The 16712-nt window shown below is 46.1% G+C and overlaps 2 protein-coding genes across 6 annotated transcripts in view; both read left to right on the top strand.

Annotated features, from left to right (window-relative positions):
• The window catches only part of PAN2 (poly(A) specific ribonuclease subunit PAN2), a 41404-nt gene extending 27792 nt beyond the window's left edge, over positions 1-13612 (top strand). For all 3 annotated transcript variants that reach the window (XM_081849524.1, XM_081849525.1, XM_081849526.1), the window contains exons 19-26: positions 296-355; positions 996-1086; positions 5990-6147; positions 6918-7061; positions 7980-8159; positions 8786-8879; positions 9295-9492; positions 12217-13612. In XM_081849524.1, the coding sequence (XP_081705650.1) occupies positions 296-355; positions 996-1086; positions 5990-6147; positions 6918-7061; positions 7980-8159; positions 8786-8879; positions 9295-9492; positions 12217-12251 (960 nt within the window). In that variant the 3' untranslated portion in view covers positions 12252-13612. The remainder of the gene's footprint in view (positions 1-295; positions 356-995; positions 1087-5989; positions 6148-6917; positions 7062-7979; positions 8160-8785; positions 8880-9294; positions 9493-12216) is intronic.
• A 1213-nt stretch (positions 13613-14825) lies between these two features.
• LOC309334896 (inactive dipeptidyl peptidase 10-like) overlaps positions 14826-16712 on the top strand; it is a 59833-nt gene continuing 57946 nt past the window's right edge. For 2 of the 3 annotated variants that reach the window (XM_081849624.1, XM_081849622.1), the window contains exon 1: positions 14826-16535. In XM_081849624.1, coding sequence (XP_081705750.1) covers positions 16500-16535 — 36 coding nt within the window. In that variant the 5' untranslated portion in view covers positions 14826-16499. The remainder of the gene's footprint in view (positions 16536-16712) is intronic. The other variant, XM_081849623.1, reaches the window with a different exon arrangement.

The following is a 16712-nucleotide window of genomic DNA, read 5'->3' as shown; positions in this document are numbered from 1 at the left end:
TGGTGTTACAGCCTTCCCATGGCTGGTCCCTCTAGATGTTTTGGACTACAACTCCCATAATTCCTGACTATCAGCCATGTTGGCCAGGGTTGATGACATTTATAGACTCGAACATCTGGAGGGCATCAGATTGGGGAAGGCTGTCTTAGGAGAACCCGCTTGTTTTTCTGTTGTCATATTTGTCACAGAACTGCCTTGGCTATAGGCAGTTGTACCTGTGTGCCTGATTCATTCATTATCTGTAACTGAAAATGGTAATCCATTGACACATATCTTGCAACTTTCATTTGCACAGGGTGTCACACACCAACAGTGGTACCTTTTCAATGACTTTCTCATTGAGCCTGTGGATAAGGTAAGGAGATCAAGACGATTCATACCCTGTGCTCTCAATTTCTATACATAAGTAACAGGTACTCCACTTTGCACGCTTTTTCTGACCCTCACATTTTGTAGAACTTTTTTGGTGTGGAGCGGAGGCAACAGCCCTAGAAGTTTTGCAGGGAAGGGGGGAAATGTCTGTCGGGAAAAGGCAGGAATCTGTGGCCTTCCAGATGTTGAACTCCATCTCCCATCAGCCCCAGTCATCAACATTCATGGAGGGTTACAGATTCCCCAGCCCAATGCAGAGCATAAGAGATTTCCTAACAGAAGCCCAGAGCCTTTTTGGAGATGGTCCGTGTACTTTTCCAAACTCTTTCTCCAATTACATGGGCTAAAAGCTTGTTTTAAACACCTCTTAAATGTCTCCATTTACAAGACAACTAGCTCAGGCACCCATTCTAGCGCAAAATTACACAGTGTAAGAAACATTAAGAAATACATTAAAATAATGCCAATGCATCCTGTTTTTTGCCATGGAGAAGTTGCATATTTTTCTGATGGATAAGAACAAACAATAGGGAAGAAGACAACCCCAGAACAACACACAACTCAAATGCGCATGATGCTCCCATTGTTGTTTTTTTATTTATTATTTGCTTTTGAATTTGCAGTGTGAGGCCGTGCAATTCGACATGAGCTGGAAGGTGCCGGCCATCCTTTATTACGTGCGAAGGAACCTCCACTCCAAGTACAATTTAACCAGTGAGTGTGTGTGCATGTGTGCCTTTGACTACATGGAAAGAGCTGGACTCTGGAACAAAAAAAAAATTGAGAATACTACTCGGGGGCTCAGCAGAACCAGGTTCAACCATGGCCTGCTGCAGATTCCCTGGGCAGCTAGGGTTAGAATCATAGAATCATAGAGTTGGAAGAGACCACAAGGGCCATCGAGTCCAACCCCCTGCCAAGCAGGAAACACCATCAGAGCACTCCTGACATATGGTTGTCAAGCCTCTGCTTAAAGACCTCCAAAGAAGGAGACTCCACCACACTCCTTGGCAGCAAATTCCACTGTCGAACAGCTCTTACTGTCAGGAAGTTCTTCCTAATGTTTAGGTGGAATCTTCTTTCTTGTAGTTTGGAGCCATTGCTCCGTGTCCGCTTCTCTGGAGCACCAGAAAACAACCTTTCTTCCTCCTCTATGTGACATCCTTTTATATATTTGAACATGGCTATCATATCACCCCTTAACCTCCTCTTCTCCAGGCTAAACATGCCCAGCTCCCTTAGCCCTTCCTCATAAGGCATCGTTTCCAGGCCTTTGACCATTTTGGTTGCCCTCCTCTGGACACGTTCCAGTTTGTCAGTGTCCTTAACTGTGGTGCCCAGAACTGGACACAGTACTCCAGGTGAGGTCTGACCAGAGCAGAATACAGTGGCACTATTACTTCCCTTCTAGATGCTATACTCCTATTGATGCAGCCCAGAATTGCATTAGCTTTTTTAGCTGCCGCGTCACACTGTTGGCTCATGTCAAGTTTGTGGTCAACCAAGACTCCTAGATCCTTTTCACATGTACTGCTCTCAAGCCAGGTGTCACCCATCTTGTATTTGTGCCTCTCATTTTTTTTGCCCAAGTGTAATACTTTACATTTCTCCCTGTTAAAATTCATCTTGTTTGTTTTGGCCCAGTTCTCTAATCTGTCAAGGTCGTTTTGAAGTGTGATCCTGTCCTCTGGGGTGTTAGCCACCCCTCCCAGTTTGGTGTCATCTGCAAATTCGATCAGGATGCCCTTGAGTCCATCATCCAAGTCGTTGATAAAGATGTTGAATAAGACCGGGCCCAAGACAGAACCCTGTGGCACCCCACTAGTCACTCTTCTCCAGGATGAAGAGGAACCATTGATGAGACCCTTTGGGTTCGGTCAGTCAGCCAGTTACAAATCCACTGAGTGGTAGCATAGTCAAGACCGCATTTTACCAGCTTCTTTACAAGAATATCATGGGGCACCTTGTCAAATGCCTTGCTGAAATCAAGGTAGGCTACATCCACTGTGTTCCCTTCATCTGCCAGGGTTGTAATTCTGTCAAAAAACGAGATCAGGTTAGTCTGACATGACTTGTTTTTCAGAAATCCATGCTGACTTGGTGATCACAGCATTCCTTTTTAGGTGCTCACAGACTGTTTGCTTAATGATCTGCTCCAGAATCTTCCCTGGTATTGATGTCAGACTGACTGGGCGGTAATTATTTGGGTCCTCTCTTTTCCCCTTTTTGAAAATAGGGACAACATTTGCCCTCCTCCAGTCTGCCGGGACTTCGCCTGTTCTCCAGGAATTCTCAAAGATGACTGCCAGTGGTTCTGAGATCACATCTGCCAGTTCTTTTAATACTCTTGGATGCAGTTCATCTGGCCCTGGAGACTTGAATACATCTAAACTAGCAAAGTATTCTTGTACTATCTCCTTAGTTATTCTGGGCTGTGTTTCCTCTGCTGAATCATTTGCTCCAAATTCTTCAGGTCGGGCATTGTTTTCTTTATCGGAGAAGACTGAGGCAAAGAAGGCATTGAGGAGTTCAGCCCTTTCTGTGTCCCCTGTTTGCATTTCACCATCTTCTCCTCTGAGTGACCCCACTGTTTCTTTGTTCTTCCTTTTGCTACGAACATACCCATAAAAGCCTTTTTTGTTGTTTTTAACCTCTCTAGCAAGCCTGAGTTCATTCTGTGCTTTAGCTTTTCTGACTTTGTGTCTACACGTGCTGGCTATTTGTTTGAATTCCTCTTTGGTGGTTTCCCCCCTTTTCCATTTTTTGTACACATCCTTTTTTAATCTTAACTCAGTTAAAAGTTCTTTAGATAGCCACCCTGGCTTCTTTAGGCACCTTCCATGTTTCCGTCTCATTGGTATTGCCTGAAGTTGTGCTTTTACTATCTGCCTCTTAACAAACTCCCAGCCATCATGAACTCCCTTTCCTTTTAGTATTACTGTCCATGGGATCTCACCCAGCACTTCCCTAAGTTTTATGAAGTCGGCTTTCTTAAAGTCAAGAAATTGAGTCCTAGTATGCTTGGCTGCTCCTTTCCGCGGTATAGTAAACTTCAGAAGAGCATGATCACTCGTGCCTAATGATCCTTCCACTTCTACCCCACTAACCAGGTCATCAACATTGGTTAGGACCAGATCTAAAATGGCTGTTCCTCTTGTTGCTTCTCCCACTTTCTGGACAACGAAGTTGTCTGCAAGGCCAGTGAGGAATCTGTTTGACCGTATGCTCTTGGCTGAGTTTGACATCCAGCAAATATCTGGGTAACTGAAGTCCCCCATTACTACTATCTCCCTTCCTTTTGCATGCTTGGCCATCTGTTCCAGGAAGGCATCATCTGTGTCCTCCGTTTGGCTTGGGGATCTATAGTAAACTCCCACAATGAGGTCACTGTTATTCTTCTCTCCCTTAATTTTGACCCAAATGCTCTCACTTTGGCTTTGAGGTTCTAAATCTTGGATCTCTTCACAGGTATACACATCCCTGACATATAACGCCACTCCTCCTCCTTTCTTGTCTGGTCTGTTTCTCTGAAATAGATTGTATCCCTCCATTATTACATTATTGGGTTCTTAAACCAATGCTCCACCTTCCAACCATGGTTGGTGGAGTATGGACAGACAGTGCTGGTATTGCATTGCTCAGCAACATAACCAGGTCAAAACAACACGGACAGGCCTTGCTTCCAAACATTGGTGGAGAGCTGATACCTAAATGAGCTCCTTAGATATAGCTCTGCCTGTTTTCCAGTAGCAAGCTTGGCATCACAATGTGGCTCAGGAAATACTGTATTTTTTGCTCTATAAGACTCACTTTTTCCCTCCTAAAAAGTAAGGGGAAATGTATGTGTGTCTTATGGAGTGAATGCAGGCTGTGCAGCTATCCCAGAAGCCAGAACAGCAAGAGGGATTGCTGCTTTCGTTGCGCAGCGATCCCTCTTGTTGTTCTGGCTCCTGAGATTCAGAATATTTTTTTGTTTTCCTCCTCCAAAAACTAGGTGTGTCTTATGGTCTGGTGCGTCTTATAGAGCGAAAAATGCGGTGCCTGATTTTTTCCCCTCCCCGTGCAGTCAGTGTCTTACATCACCACTTGGTTATTCATCTTTGATCCGTTATTCACATATTTGATGTATTCATATGATAATTTAGCCATTGCTTTTGAATTTTCATTGACCAGGGAGGAAAACGTTGTCTCTGCCCTGTTAATAAATAGTTTTGTGGCTGAAACAGGCCCTGTGTTGTCAGCCTCCCTCACAGCCCCTGCGCCCCCATATCTTGACCTCCACATCTGTCCCCTCCCTGTTTTGCCTAATACTGATGCCAAGTAGGAAATTCCAGTGAGACATCCGTTTAACACTAAGCAAAATAGCTCTCCCCTCCTTCACAAGGGATGGGTTGTTGTGAGGTAGTCATATGCCACAGAGATTAAGGGGGCAAAGCTGAGTGGGTTCTGCAAGGAACTGTGTTGAAATCAAGAGGAAGTGAAACCGACTGATCATCACTACATCACGAAAAGGATCGTCTGCGTTTGTGATGCAGACCAGAAACCACTGCTTTGGGGTGAAACTTTGGCACCTTGGTGTAGCTCCCAGGCCGCTGTGTAAAGCAGACCGCTTCGCTACACAGCCCCAAGTGTCCTGATTATTCCGCAGGCACCAATGTTTTTTGGCATTTCTGCTGTACAGTGTCCGTGCGTCTTGAATAATTTGGAATGTAAACTTGATCTGCTTGACAGAGCTTGGTTACATACCATCGGATCCCTTTTGGCATGTTTCCTGTGTCACAAGGGATCAATGTGATCCGCTTCAGTGCTGGAACACCTGTGCTCTGGATACGATCTTAACAGGAAAATCCCGAACTTTTAAAGTATTGTGGTTCATTACTGTAACTCCTCCAGCTGAATTGGCCCTGTGATATTGGCAGGTTTTCCTTTAAACTGTTCTGGGCCCTCTCTTCCTCACGTAGGTTTGAATAAGCCAGCCTTTTTTTTTCTTGCTGATTACACTGTTTTTGAGAAATTGGATATACAGTGTACGCTCGGGTTGCGAACGTAATCCGTGCGAGAGCCACGTTCGCAACCTGCAGCATCTGCAACCCGCAGCGCAGCGCCTGCGCATGTGTGGGTTGTGATTCGGCGCGTCTGCGCATGCAGAAAGCGTGATTTAGTGCTTCTGCACATGCGTGAGCGCTGAAACCCGGAAGTAACCCGAAGCATCTGTAACCCAAGGTATGACTGTAACTGTAGAGTAGTACCTCAGGTTAAGTACTTAATTCGTTCCGGAGGTCTGTATTTAACCTGAAACTGTTCTTAACTTGAAGCACCACTTTAGCTAATGGGGCCTCCTGCTGCTGCCGCGCTGCCGGAGCCCGATTTCTGTTCTCATCCTGAAGCAAAGTTCTTAACCTGAAGCACTATTTCTGGGGTAGCAGAGTCTGTAACCTGAAGCGTATGTAACCTGAAGCGTATGTAACCTGAGGTACCATTGTATATTAGAAGCTTGTACCTACAAGGCCTCCTGTGGGACTCCCCTGGGCTGCTTTCTTCATTCAGACTACCATCTCAGAAGGCACCCTGGAACTGAGCACAACAGCTGATCTCAGATTTTCTTTCCCTCTTTCAGTTAAAAACCCTATCGAAGCCAGTGTGCTGCTCGCCGAGGCCTCGCTCGCCCGTAAGCAGCGCAAGTGTCACGCCACTTTCATCCCGCTCATGCTGAATGAGATGCCCCAGGTGGGGGACCTGGTGGGGCTGGATGCTGAATTTGTCACCCTCAACGAGGTAGGCATTGCGTTGCGGGGAGAGGGGGGAGGTCAGTTGGAAGGACTGGAATAATAATAATAATAATAATAATAATAATAATAATAATAATAATAATTTATTATTTATACCCCGCCCATTTGGCTGGGCTTCCCCAGCCACTCTGGGCGGCTTCCAAAAAATATATTAAAATACTGTAATACATCAAACATTAAAAACTTCCCTAAACAGGGCTGCCTTCAGATGTCTTCTAAAAGTCTGGTAGTAGTTGTTCTCTTTGACATCTGGTGGGAGGGCGTTCCACAGGGCGGGTGCCACTACCGAGAAGGCCCTCTGCCTGGTTCCCTGTAACTTGGCGTCTCGCAGTGAGGGAACCGCCAGAAGGCCCTCGGTGCTGGACCTCAGTGTCCGGGTAGAACAATGGGGGTGGAGACGCTTCTTCAGGTATACTGGACCGAGGCCGTTTAGGGCTTTAAAGGTCAGCACCAACACTTTGAATTGTGCTCGGAAACGTACTGGGAGCCAATGTAGGTCTTTCAAGACTGGTGTTATATGGTCTCGGCGGCCGCTCCCAGTCACCAGTCTAGCTGCCGCTTTCTGGATTAGTTGTAGTTTCCGGGTCACCTTAAAAGGTAGCCCCACGTAGAGCACATTGCAGTAGTTCCTGAACCTCTCGCCTGTAGGCCTTTGAGCCTTTGAGCAGCGGCCTCTTCAAAGGGCCAATGGGAGCTCTTCTTTGTGAGGAGGCCACACAGAACATAAATTGTTCATCCCTTGAAAATACACAATAGGAGGAAGCTGAGCTTCGCAGTGACGGGACCAAATCCACTATCAAGCCCAGTCAGATGTCGGTGGCCAGGATTACGTGTGTGAGGGGGCAGGGTCCCAACGAGGGCGTTCCCTTCATCGATGATTACATTTCCACGCAAGAACAGGTAGGCAGCTTTCTCTGTGAAAACCTTGCAGAGCTCATCTGGCTCTCCCTACTAAGGAGGCTTTAGACAAGTTGGTCCCCTGCTCTCTTCATCTCAAGAACTTTCCTTGATAGGATAGTGTTATCCCCATTCCACATGGCAGTAGCTGTGCTGTGAAGTCCAGTCCTTGTCCTCACAGTCCTGGATGGTGAGGGATGGGCATGCAGAAAGCTGTTTGGGATGGGCTAACACGGGGAGGTACGGGTGGCGCTGTGGTCTAAACCACTGAGCCTAGGGCTTGCCGATTGGAAGGTCGGTGGTTCGAATCCCTGCGACGGGGTGAGCTCCCATTACTCGGTCCCTGCTCCTGCCAACCTAGCAGTTCGAAAGCACGTCAAAGTGCAAGTAGATAAATAGGTACCGCTCTGGCGGGAAGGTAAACGGTGTTTCCGTGCGCTGCTCTGGTTTTGCCAGAAGCGGCTTAGTCATGCTGGCCACATGACCCAGAAAAACTGTCTGCGGACAAACATCGGCTCCCTCGGCCAGTAAAGCGAGATGAGCACCGCAACCCCAGAGTCGTTTGCGACTGGACTTAACTGCCAGGGGTCCTTTACCTTTTTTTAACACAGGGTCCTGGGGGCTGAATGTGGTCCTCTAGCCCTCTCTGTCTGGCCCTTGGGGCTTTCCATAGGCCATACCCCTCACCCTCCTTGAGTGTGTTTGCCAGACAAAGCCTCCTGCTTGCCTCAACGCATTGCTCCACCCACCACTGACATGTGGTCCCAAGACGTTGCTCAGAAAGGGAACATGGCCAGCAGATTAAAAATGTTTCCCTACTCCAGGCAAACAGAATGAGCTGTCATTCTCTGTGAACTAAAAGAAGCCTTGGCATTGAATGCAATGTTTTCTTCCTTTCCATCTTCCTTTGCCCCTTCTTAGGTGGTGGATTACCTCACTCAGTACTCGGGAATCAAGCCGGGGGATCTGGATGCCAAAATCTCCTCCAAACACCTCACCACCCTCAAATCCACCTACCTGAAACTACGCTTCCTCATCGATGTCGGGGTCAAGTTTGTGGGTCATGGATTGCAAAAAGACTTCCGGGTCATCAACATTATGGTGACTGCCTCTGTTTTGAACCTTTACATATATGTCCCTCATGTATATATGTTTGGGCCTCTGTATGTGAAGGAGCTGACAATGTACAGGGGGCACACAGGGATTTATTAGCAGACAAATCAGTGGAGAAAGGCTTTCTTGACAATAGGAAGATTCAGAAACCACAGAAATAGATTGTCGCCTCTAAATGCTTGTGCCAAAATAAGCCGTTCATCTGGCAAACTTTTATGGGACCATCAAGTCCACCACGATAAGGAACAGATGGAACCCCTATCTTCAGTGGATAAAAGCTACTGAAACAAAAGACATCCGGTGGAAACTAAAGACGCTATGCTCGTGGCTGAGGATAATAGTTTGAACCCTTCCAATGGATATGGGGTGGGGGGTGGGAAGGGAGGGAAAGGAAAAAAATGTAAGAGAAATTTAAAATTGGAAGGAGATAATATAATGTATGTAAAAATCCCAAACTCGAATAAAACTTCAAAAAACAAACAGAAAAAAACTTTTTAAAAGCAGCAAGTGTTATGCTTCTGCTTGGATTTTTTGTAAGTCTAGGACTGTTTAGCTGAGTGCCTTCAGGACTCATATGCTCCCAGAATATAACTGGACCTCGCCTGTTCTTGCAGGTTCCCAGGGACCAGGTGATTGACACCGTCTACCTGTTCCACATGCCCAGGAAGAGGATGATCTCACTGCGCTTCCTTGCCTGGTATTTTTTGGGTCAGTACAGACCTCCTTCGGTGCATATCCATCTCCCAGCCAGCCTGACCTTGCTGCCAAGGATTCCCTGGAGCACAGTAATTCCCTTTGCATATGTGTCAAGAGGATCAAAATGTCCTTGACACCCCCAGCCTAGTGCCGGAGTTGAGAATTCAGAGTTGAGAATTTGAGCCCGCGGAGCCGAACTGGAGAACATCGACAGACAGAGCTCCAAGGAGGGGAGGGTCCGAGGAGGGAATTGGGTCAATACCAGGGCCTGAAAGTTGGGTATGCTGTTTCCTAGATTTGATAGACTGAAGAAGGGCAGATCCTTTGCCCTAAGCAGCAACCGTTAGAAGTGTTTCCCCTCTCCTGCTGCGGTGGGAGTAGGCAAGGCAACATTAGCCACCGGCTGGATTCTTTCTGTTTCCCATAGATCTGAAGATCCAAGGGGAGACACACGACAGTATTGAAGATGCACGCACTGCCCTCCAGCTGTACAGGAAATATGTGGAGCTGAGCACTGGGGGCTTGGAGCCCGAGGAGTTCCGCAAAGTGCTGAAGGGCCTGTACGAGAAAGGGAGGAAGATGGACTGGAAGGTGCCTGAACCTGATGGCCAAAGCAGCCCCAAGAGTAAGGGCCCAGTTTTCTTTCTTTCTTTCCAATTACATTTTATTAAGTTTCAACATTTTTAACACATAAAATCAAACCACAATTTTGTCTTTTCTCTATTTTTTGTTTACTTCCCATCCCATTTTCCATGCAGTTGTTGTTTCTCCCCTTCTGCTTCTCCCTATCTATCAAATCGTAACCACAATATTATAATCTAATTACTTCTGTGGCTCATTGCTTGAATTCTGCTCGTGAGCTCCTTGTATTTCTCTTAAGTAATCCGGAAAAGGCATCCATTCTTCCTTAAAACACTCATCATTAGATCCTCTTAATTTTTGCTGTTAATTTTGCATAGTCCATTATCTTACTTATCCATTCTGCTTTAGTGGGGACTTCTTCTTCCTTCCATTTCTGCGCACAAAAAATCCTAGCTGCTGCTGTTACATAAATAAAAAACTTTAGCATTTTCTTTGGGGTTTCCACCTCTATAATCCCACCAATCTTCCACCAAGCACTGTGTGACTGTGCTTGAGGATAACTCAGCCCACATGTGAGCCCACTTCCAACTATGTGTTTGCGACTGTCATTTTCCTTCTTGCCTATTGCGTTTTGTACACATGCACACAACATAAAAGTTGGGTGGTCAGCACCTTCAGAATTGTATGCCTCACCCCCTTTTTCCACACCGCTACAGGCTATGGGACGCTGTGGGTTAAACCACAAAGGCTAGGATTTGCCAATCAGAAGGTCAGTGGTTCAGATCCCTGCAACGGGGTGAGCTCTCATTGCTCGGTCCCTGCTCCTGCCAACCTAGCAGTTCAAAAGCACATCAAAGTGCAAGTAGATAGATAGGTACCGCTCTGGCAGGAAGGTAAACGGCATTTCCATGCGCTGCTCTGGTTCGCCAGAAGTGGTTTCATCATGCTGGCCACATGACCTGGAAGCTGTACACCGGCTCCCTCGGCCAATAAAGCGAGATGAGCGCCGCAACCCCAGAGTCGGCCACGACTGGACCTAATGGTCACGGGTCCCTTTACCTTTACCTTACAGGCAATGAGCAGAATTTGGTTAAGGTTTGAATTCCCAGCAATAAATGTCGATTGATAGATAGAATCTTTATTTGCGTCGCCCACAAGCCATAGCAAAGGAATCAAATGCAATAAAATACTGATATAGCTAGATTGGTTGGCTGTACAAAATACATTCTAAGAATTTACATCTATACATATGAAAGAGTTAATGACTGTCCTTGACCAGAAATAAAACATATGAAAGAGTTGGCTTTCTTTACTCTAGGCGTTAAACAGGTTAGTCAGATGGTAGATCTTATTCTTATTGCCCCAGTTAAAAAATTTGCTGCGTTTGCTGTCACTTGGTAACGTTGGTCTGTAAGATAAATGACCTGGTATAGATAATAGAAGAGGGTTGATAAGCTCATTATGCAGATCTTTATAAAGAGAACAAGCTAGTAGTACATGTGCTGCAGATTCGATACTGCCGTCTCCGCATGGACATACTGTATTTTTCCGTCAAAACAAAACAAATTCCTTCCAGTAGCACCTTAAAGACCAACTAAGTCAGTTCTTGGTATGAGCTTTCGTGTGCATGCACACTTCTTCAGATACACTTCTGTAACTGTATTTTTCCGTGTATAACATGCCCCCGTGTATAAGACTACCCCTATTTTCGGGGAGGATTGCCCAGAGTTTTTGAGATTTTTGGGGGGGCGGGGAATGCAAAAAATCACTAACCCGACTGGCAAACGCTGATAATCGCTCACGTCGCCGAAGCAAACATGCGTCTGCCTGCTCACCAACAGCAGACGGCAATCGCACGCTCAGTTGACGAAGCGGCAGCCAATCCACAGCAGCCCTTGCCGCAGCAACCAATCACCCACTGAATCAACGCAGCAGCAGCAATCGTAAGCAGCACTTTACGCATCTACCAATCACCCACAAAATCGCCGCTGAAAAGCTCCTGCTGCAACCAATCACTCGTCTCCCCCCACGCACTACCCATGTATAAGATGACCCACGTTTTAAAACATACTTTTAGAGTAAAAAAAAGCTCGTCTTATACACGGAAAAGTACGGTAATGTGATGGAAATGACCCTCAAGTACAGCCAGCGGCAGCACGTTCAATCTTGCCTAGGTGAAAGCACATCTGTGTTTTAAAACTGTTAAGTTTTGCAGATAGGATATGCGGAGGAGACTTAAGTGGGAGCATCTTATGTACAGTGGTACCTCGGGTTACATACGCTTCAGGTTACATATGCTTCAGGTTGCACACTCCACTAAGTCAGAAATAGTGCTTCAGGTTAAGAACTTTGCTTCAGGATAAGAACAGAAATCGGGCCCTGGTGGCGCGGCGGCAGCAGGAGGCCCCATTAGCTAAAGTGGTGTTTCAGGTTAAGAACAGTTTCAGGTTAAGAACGGACCTCTGGAACAAATTAAGTACTTAACCCGAGGTACCACTGTATATGGAGAATGATTTCAGTGATGCGCAGGCACCAAGAGCAAATAGCATTCCTGAAAGGTTTATCGCACCAATTGGTTCAAGATGTGGATCCCTCAAATCTCTGACCTTTCCTCCAGGAAACCCTTCCACCTTTGGTTCCCCAATATCCAGAGTCTTCTTTATGATGCTGGGTCATGGATCCTATCAACAAGTTGTTTAGAGCTAGGTGGTTGCCGGCTGCCGTTCCATGGTTCACACATTGCTGTCTTTTTATATTTCTCTGACAGGTGCCGCTGTGTTCCCAACAGTACTGTCCCTCTGATCCTCAAGACCTCGCCAAATCCCATCTTTTCTGTGCTCTCTTCAAGAGGGGACTGTCAAAGAATCTGCTCCCCGAGACCTGGACATCCTAGGACGTGGATTATAATGCATATGCGTGTATGGAAAGGGAAGGCTGTGGTAGTTAGCAGGCACTCTGCACATTTCCAGGGGCCAAGGGAATTCTGCCAGAGTGCCTCTGTCCCTGTTTTCCTTGCCAGTCTTCGTAGATCCCAGAAATCCTACATAACTAGGGACGAGAGAGTGTGTACAGCAGTACCCTTTGGTAACCACGTGAGGGCACAGTTACACTGAAAGAGCTGTTCTCATGGTTTGAATGCTGAACATACACACTCCCCGAGGGCACTTAATGCCAGACTATTCTCACATGTATTTTGTATAAAAGGGGTGAGTGAAACCAGATCTGTGACTTGCTCTGATCCATCCTTTCTGCGTCCATTAATGCCATTAGCGGAGTTGAGCTGACCTGTTTTATCTTCTGGCTCAGAACTGTTCCTGAAACAACGTAGATCTGGACTCCACTGCCATGGGACTTCCGTGGCTTTTAAACCGTTTTGTATTTTGTCCGTGAATTGTGGTCAAGGTGTCTATGAAATGTAATCAAGCTGTAAAAACACTGCCAGTGCTTCAGATACTTCTTTGTAGTCCTGCCTTTCCTTTGCTTGCCTGTCCGGTTTGCTTCCTTCTTTTTTTTTTCATTTTGAATTGCAGTCATCCCTGGCCCCCCCTGCAAATATAATGTCATTAATGTGTATCTACAAAGCCAGGCTGTACAACACTTCCAGCTTCAGAACTTTGCCCCAAACCTTGTCTCAAGCAAGTCTTGATGACCAGGGATTACACTGTGTGTGTGTGTGTGTGTGTGAGAGAGAGAGAGAGAGCGCACGTTTGGGCAGAATTGAGAATGATTTTAAAGGGCATAATATCAAACAGAAAGAGGAGAATATATTGGGATACTGAAGTAGAGAGGAAATGAATGGCGAAAAGGTAGATGGCAGCTAAAGTTGGATTCATCTGTGAAAAAGGCAGGCCTTCTGTATGGGATGCTATGGTGCCAATCATGGCTTAGGATCTGCACTTGCCCCTAAGAGAAGGGCTCAGGAGCAATGAGATATCAAAAGCAGAGCAGCTAGCGACATTAAGAGTGTTGGTTTGGGGTGGGGAATTTTTTCTAGCCAGTGGGCTGGATCTTTTTACCTCCCTCCTCAGTAGGAGTGGATAGCTGTGAATGGGATATTCTATAATTTCATCTCCACCCACTTTTTGCACCCTCCCCTGAATGTTACCCTCAATGAAATGTCCTCAGGCTGACAATCACCACTTTTAATAAAATGACTTGCTTTCTCCTGTGGCTGATGTTTCTAAGGGATGGGGCTACATTGCGAGACCTGCACTTACCTGTTCGTTGAACACTCACCCTGCATTTTCCCATGACAGCAGGCTCCTCATGAGTCACCTTCCAGGAAATGGCAGGAGCCTAAGAGCTGGCTCACACACCCATTGTCCTCTCAATCATAATGCACTTCTTCCAGACAGATAAGTGCCCAGTTAAGTGACAACCTTAAGGAATATCTGTCTTGACAGCATTTTTCTCTCCTGCCTAATTTGTTCTTATGGATTAGCAACACGCCAGGATGCCAGCATCCCATTGGCCAGTAACAAATCTTGTCAGTGGCACCAAACCCCAATATTCAGGTTTAATTGGTCAAGAGACCCAAAGGAAAGAAAAAGCATTGAAAATACTTTTTTTTTGGGGGGGGAGACTTTTCTTATGAGGGATAGTGCCCAATCCGAGGAAAATGCTGCCTGCCATATTTCATCTAAAGATTTGCATAGATCACAGAATTTATTTTCCTATTGTTGAATTGGATTAATCCCAAGCCGGAAATTAAGATTGCCGGAAGAAATATCAACAGCCTCAGATATGCAGATGACACAACCTTGATGGCAGAAAGTGAGGAGGAATTAAAGAACCTTTTAATGAAGGTGAAAGAGGAGAGCGCAAAATATGGTCTGAAGCTCAATATCAAAAAAATGAAGCTCATGGCCACTGGTCCCATCACCTCCTGGCAAATAGAAGGGGAAGAAATGGAGGCAGTGAGAGATTTTACTTTCTTCGGCTCCATGATCACTGCAGATGGTGACAGCAGCCACGAAATTAAAAGACGCCTGCTTCTTGGGAGAAAAGCAATGACAAACCTAGACAGCATCTTAAAAAGCAGAGACATCACCTTGCCAACAAAGGTCCGTATAGCTAAAGCTATGGTTTTCCCAGTAGTGATGTACGGAAGTGAGAGCTGGACCATAAAGAAGGCTGATCACCGAAGAATTGATGCTTTTGAATTATGGTGCTGGAGGAGACTCTTGAGAGTCCCATGGACCGCAAGCAGATCAAACCTATCCATTCTGAAGGAAATCAACCCTGAGTGCTCACTGGAAGGACAGATCCTGAAAGCTGAGGCTCCAGTACTTTGGCCACCTCATGAGAAGAGAAGACTCCCTGGAAAAGACCCCGATGTTGGGAAAGATGGAGGGCACAAGGAGAAGGGGACGACAGAGGACGAGATGGTTGGACAGTGGTCTCGAAGCTATGAACGTGAGTTTGACCAAACTGCGGGAGGCAGTGGAAGACAGAAGTGCCTGGCGTGCTCTGGTCCATGGGGTCACGAAGAGTCGGACACGACTAAACGACTAAACAACAATTGTTTAATTTGGAACGGTTAGCTTCAGAATGTACTTAAAATGAGCTGACAGTGACCCGGTCCCATAGGCAGCTATTACACCAGGCCTCACTTTTGTGGGCTGACCTCAGGTCAAGGTATGTTGCTGGCTGCCCAGCTGTTTTATGCTCTTCAGTTTTAAAACTTGGTGCTCCATTCTTCTCTTGGATGCTTATATTTTTGAATACTTACTGCTTTGTTGAATCTAGAGCAACATTTACATCCTGAGTGGAATATAAGTGGAAATTGCCAAGAAACCAGACAAAACCATACCATAGGCCCTTGAACCCGTCAGTCACTCCTGAGCTTCAGTTTACAAGTAATAATTGCGGAAGTAGGTGATATAATGGCAGTATGGATGGCCTTTAGATCATCTGTATGAAGAAGGTGAGTTGAAACAAAATTAAGTAAAGGGGTCCATTTAATTCTATTGGCTGTGGTTATGCATAGGTTTGCATTGGAGAGAAATTGAGTTTTTATGGAGGAATTGCTAAGGAGTGGACTTGCAAGTACCATTGTTAAGGGTAGGTGACCGCTTTCAGTATTGTGGCCCACTTCAAACTCCATTACAAACTTACGTGGAAATTGTGAGATTGTGCTATAATCTATGACACTGCCTCCTTAAATTGTGGTGCCCAGAATTGGTCACAGTACAGTGGTACCTCGGGTTAGATACGCTTCAGGTTACATACACTTCAAGTTTCAGACTCCACTAACCCAGAAATAGTGCTTCAGGTTAAGAACTTTGCTTCAGGATGAGAACAGAAATCGTGCTCCAGCGGCGCGGCAGCAGGAGGAGGTCCCATTAGCTAAAGTGGTGCTTCAGGTTAAGAACAGTTTCAGGTTAAGAACAGACCTCCGGAACGAATTAAGTACTTAACCCGAGGTACAACTATATTCCAGGAGCGGTCTGACCAGAACACAATAGACTGGTACTATTATTTCCCTTGATCTGGACTCTACTTCTGTTGATGCAGCCTAAAATAGCATAGCTATTTGACAGAGCTTCCCTGCGTTGAGTAAGTTCTTGGATCTGGTGACTTTTTCAGAGCTTTCGAGCCCTTTGAAAATTTGGGGATCTGATGCCGCCCAACTTGGGATCCCTCTGTAATCATTTAGCTCCTCCCAACCCTGTATATCCTAAACAGTTAACGTACCTTCTAGGTTCCTGCCTGAACATTCCCTTTGCTTTCTCCCTTCCATCCTCCTTAATTGGCCATGCTCCCTGCCAAGCCATTGGCAGGATTCCCCCCCCCCTTTATTTCTTTTCTTTTTGCTGAGGGAGCCCAGATTGCGGTCTGTCATCTTGATTGATCCCCTCCTTCTCCAGCTCAGGTCAGTATATCAAGTGTTCGCCAAGGGGGGGTTTCTGCAAGAAATGGCCTAGTGACGCTGGCTGCCACTTCTGAAGAGCAAGAGGACCTGACGGATCTCCAGAGGGACGAAGAAAAAGGAGAATATACAGTCCTTGTCTTGTGCGGTGGGAGTTCTATCCAGTAAAAACCCTCAGCATGATTGCTACCCATCAGAACATGACAACCGCTCTGGTGAGTTCTGCCTGTAGGTTCAGCTAGTCAGTTTGCCCTGAAACAGTGTGTGTGTGTGTGTGTGTGTGTGTGTGTGTGTGTGTGTGAGAGAGAGAGAGAGAGAGAGAGAGAGAGAGAGAGAGAGAGAGAGAGAGATGGATTAGACAGACTTAGGGCTTCTTTTGCACTCTGGTTCGC

Source organism: Podarcis erhardii (genome assembly GCF_964252035.2).
Source record: "Podarcis erhardii genome assembly, chromosome: 2".
Lineage (NCBI taxonomy): Eukaryota > Metazoa > Chordata > Lepidosauria > Squamata > Lacertidae > Podarcis > Podarcis erhardii.
This window is presented reverse-complemented; position numbering and strand designations above follow the sequence as displayed.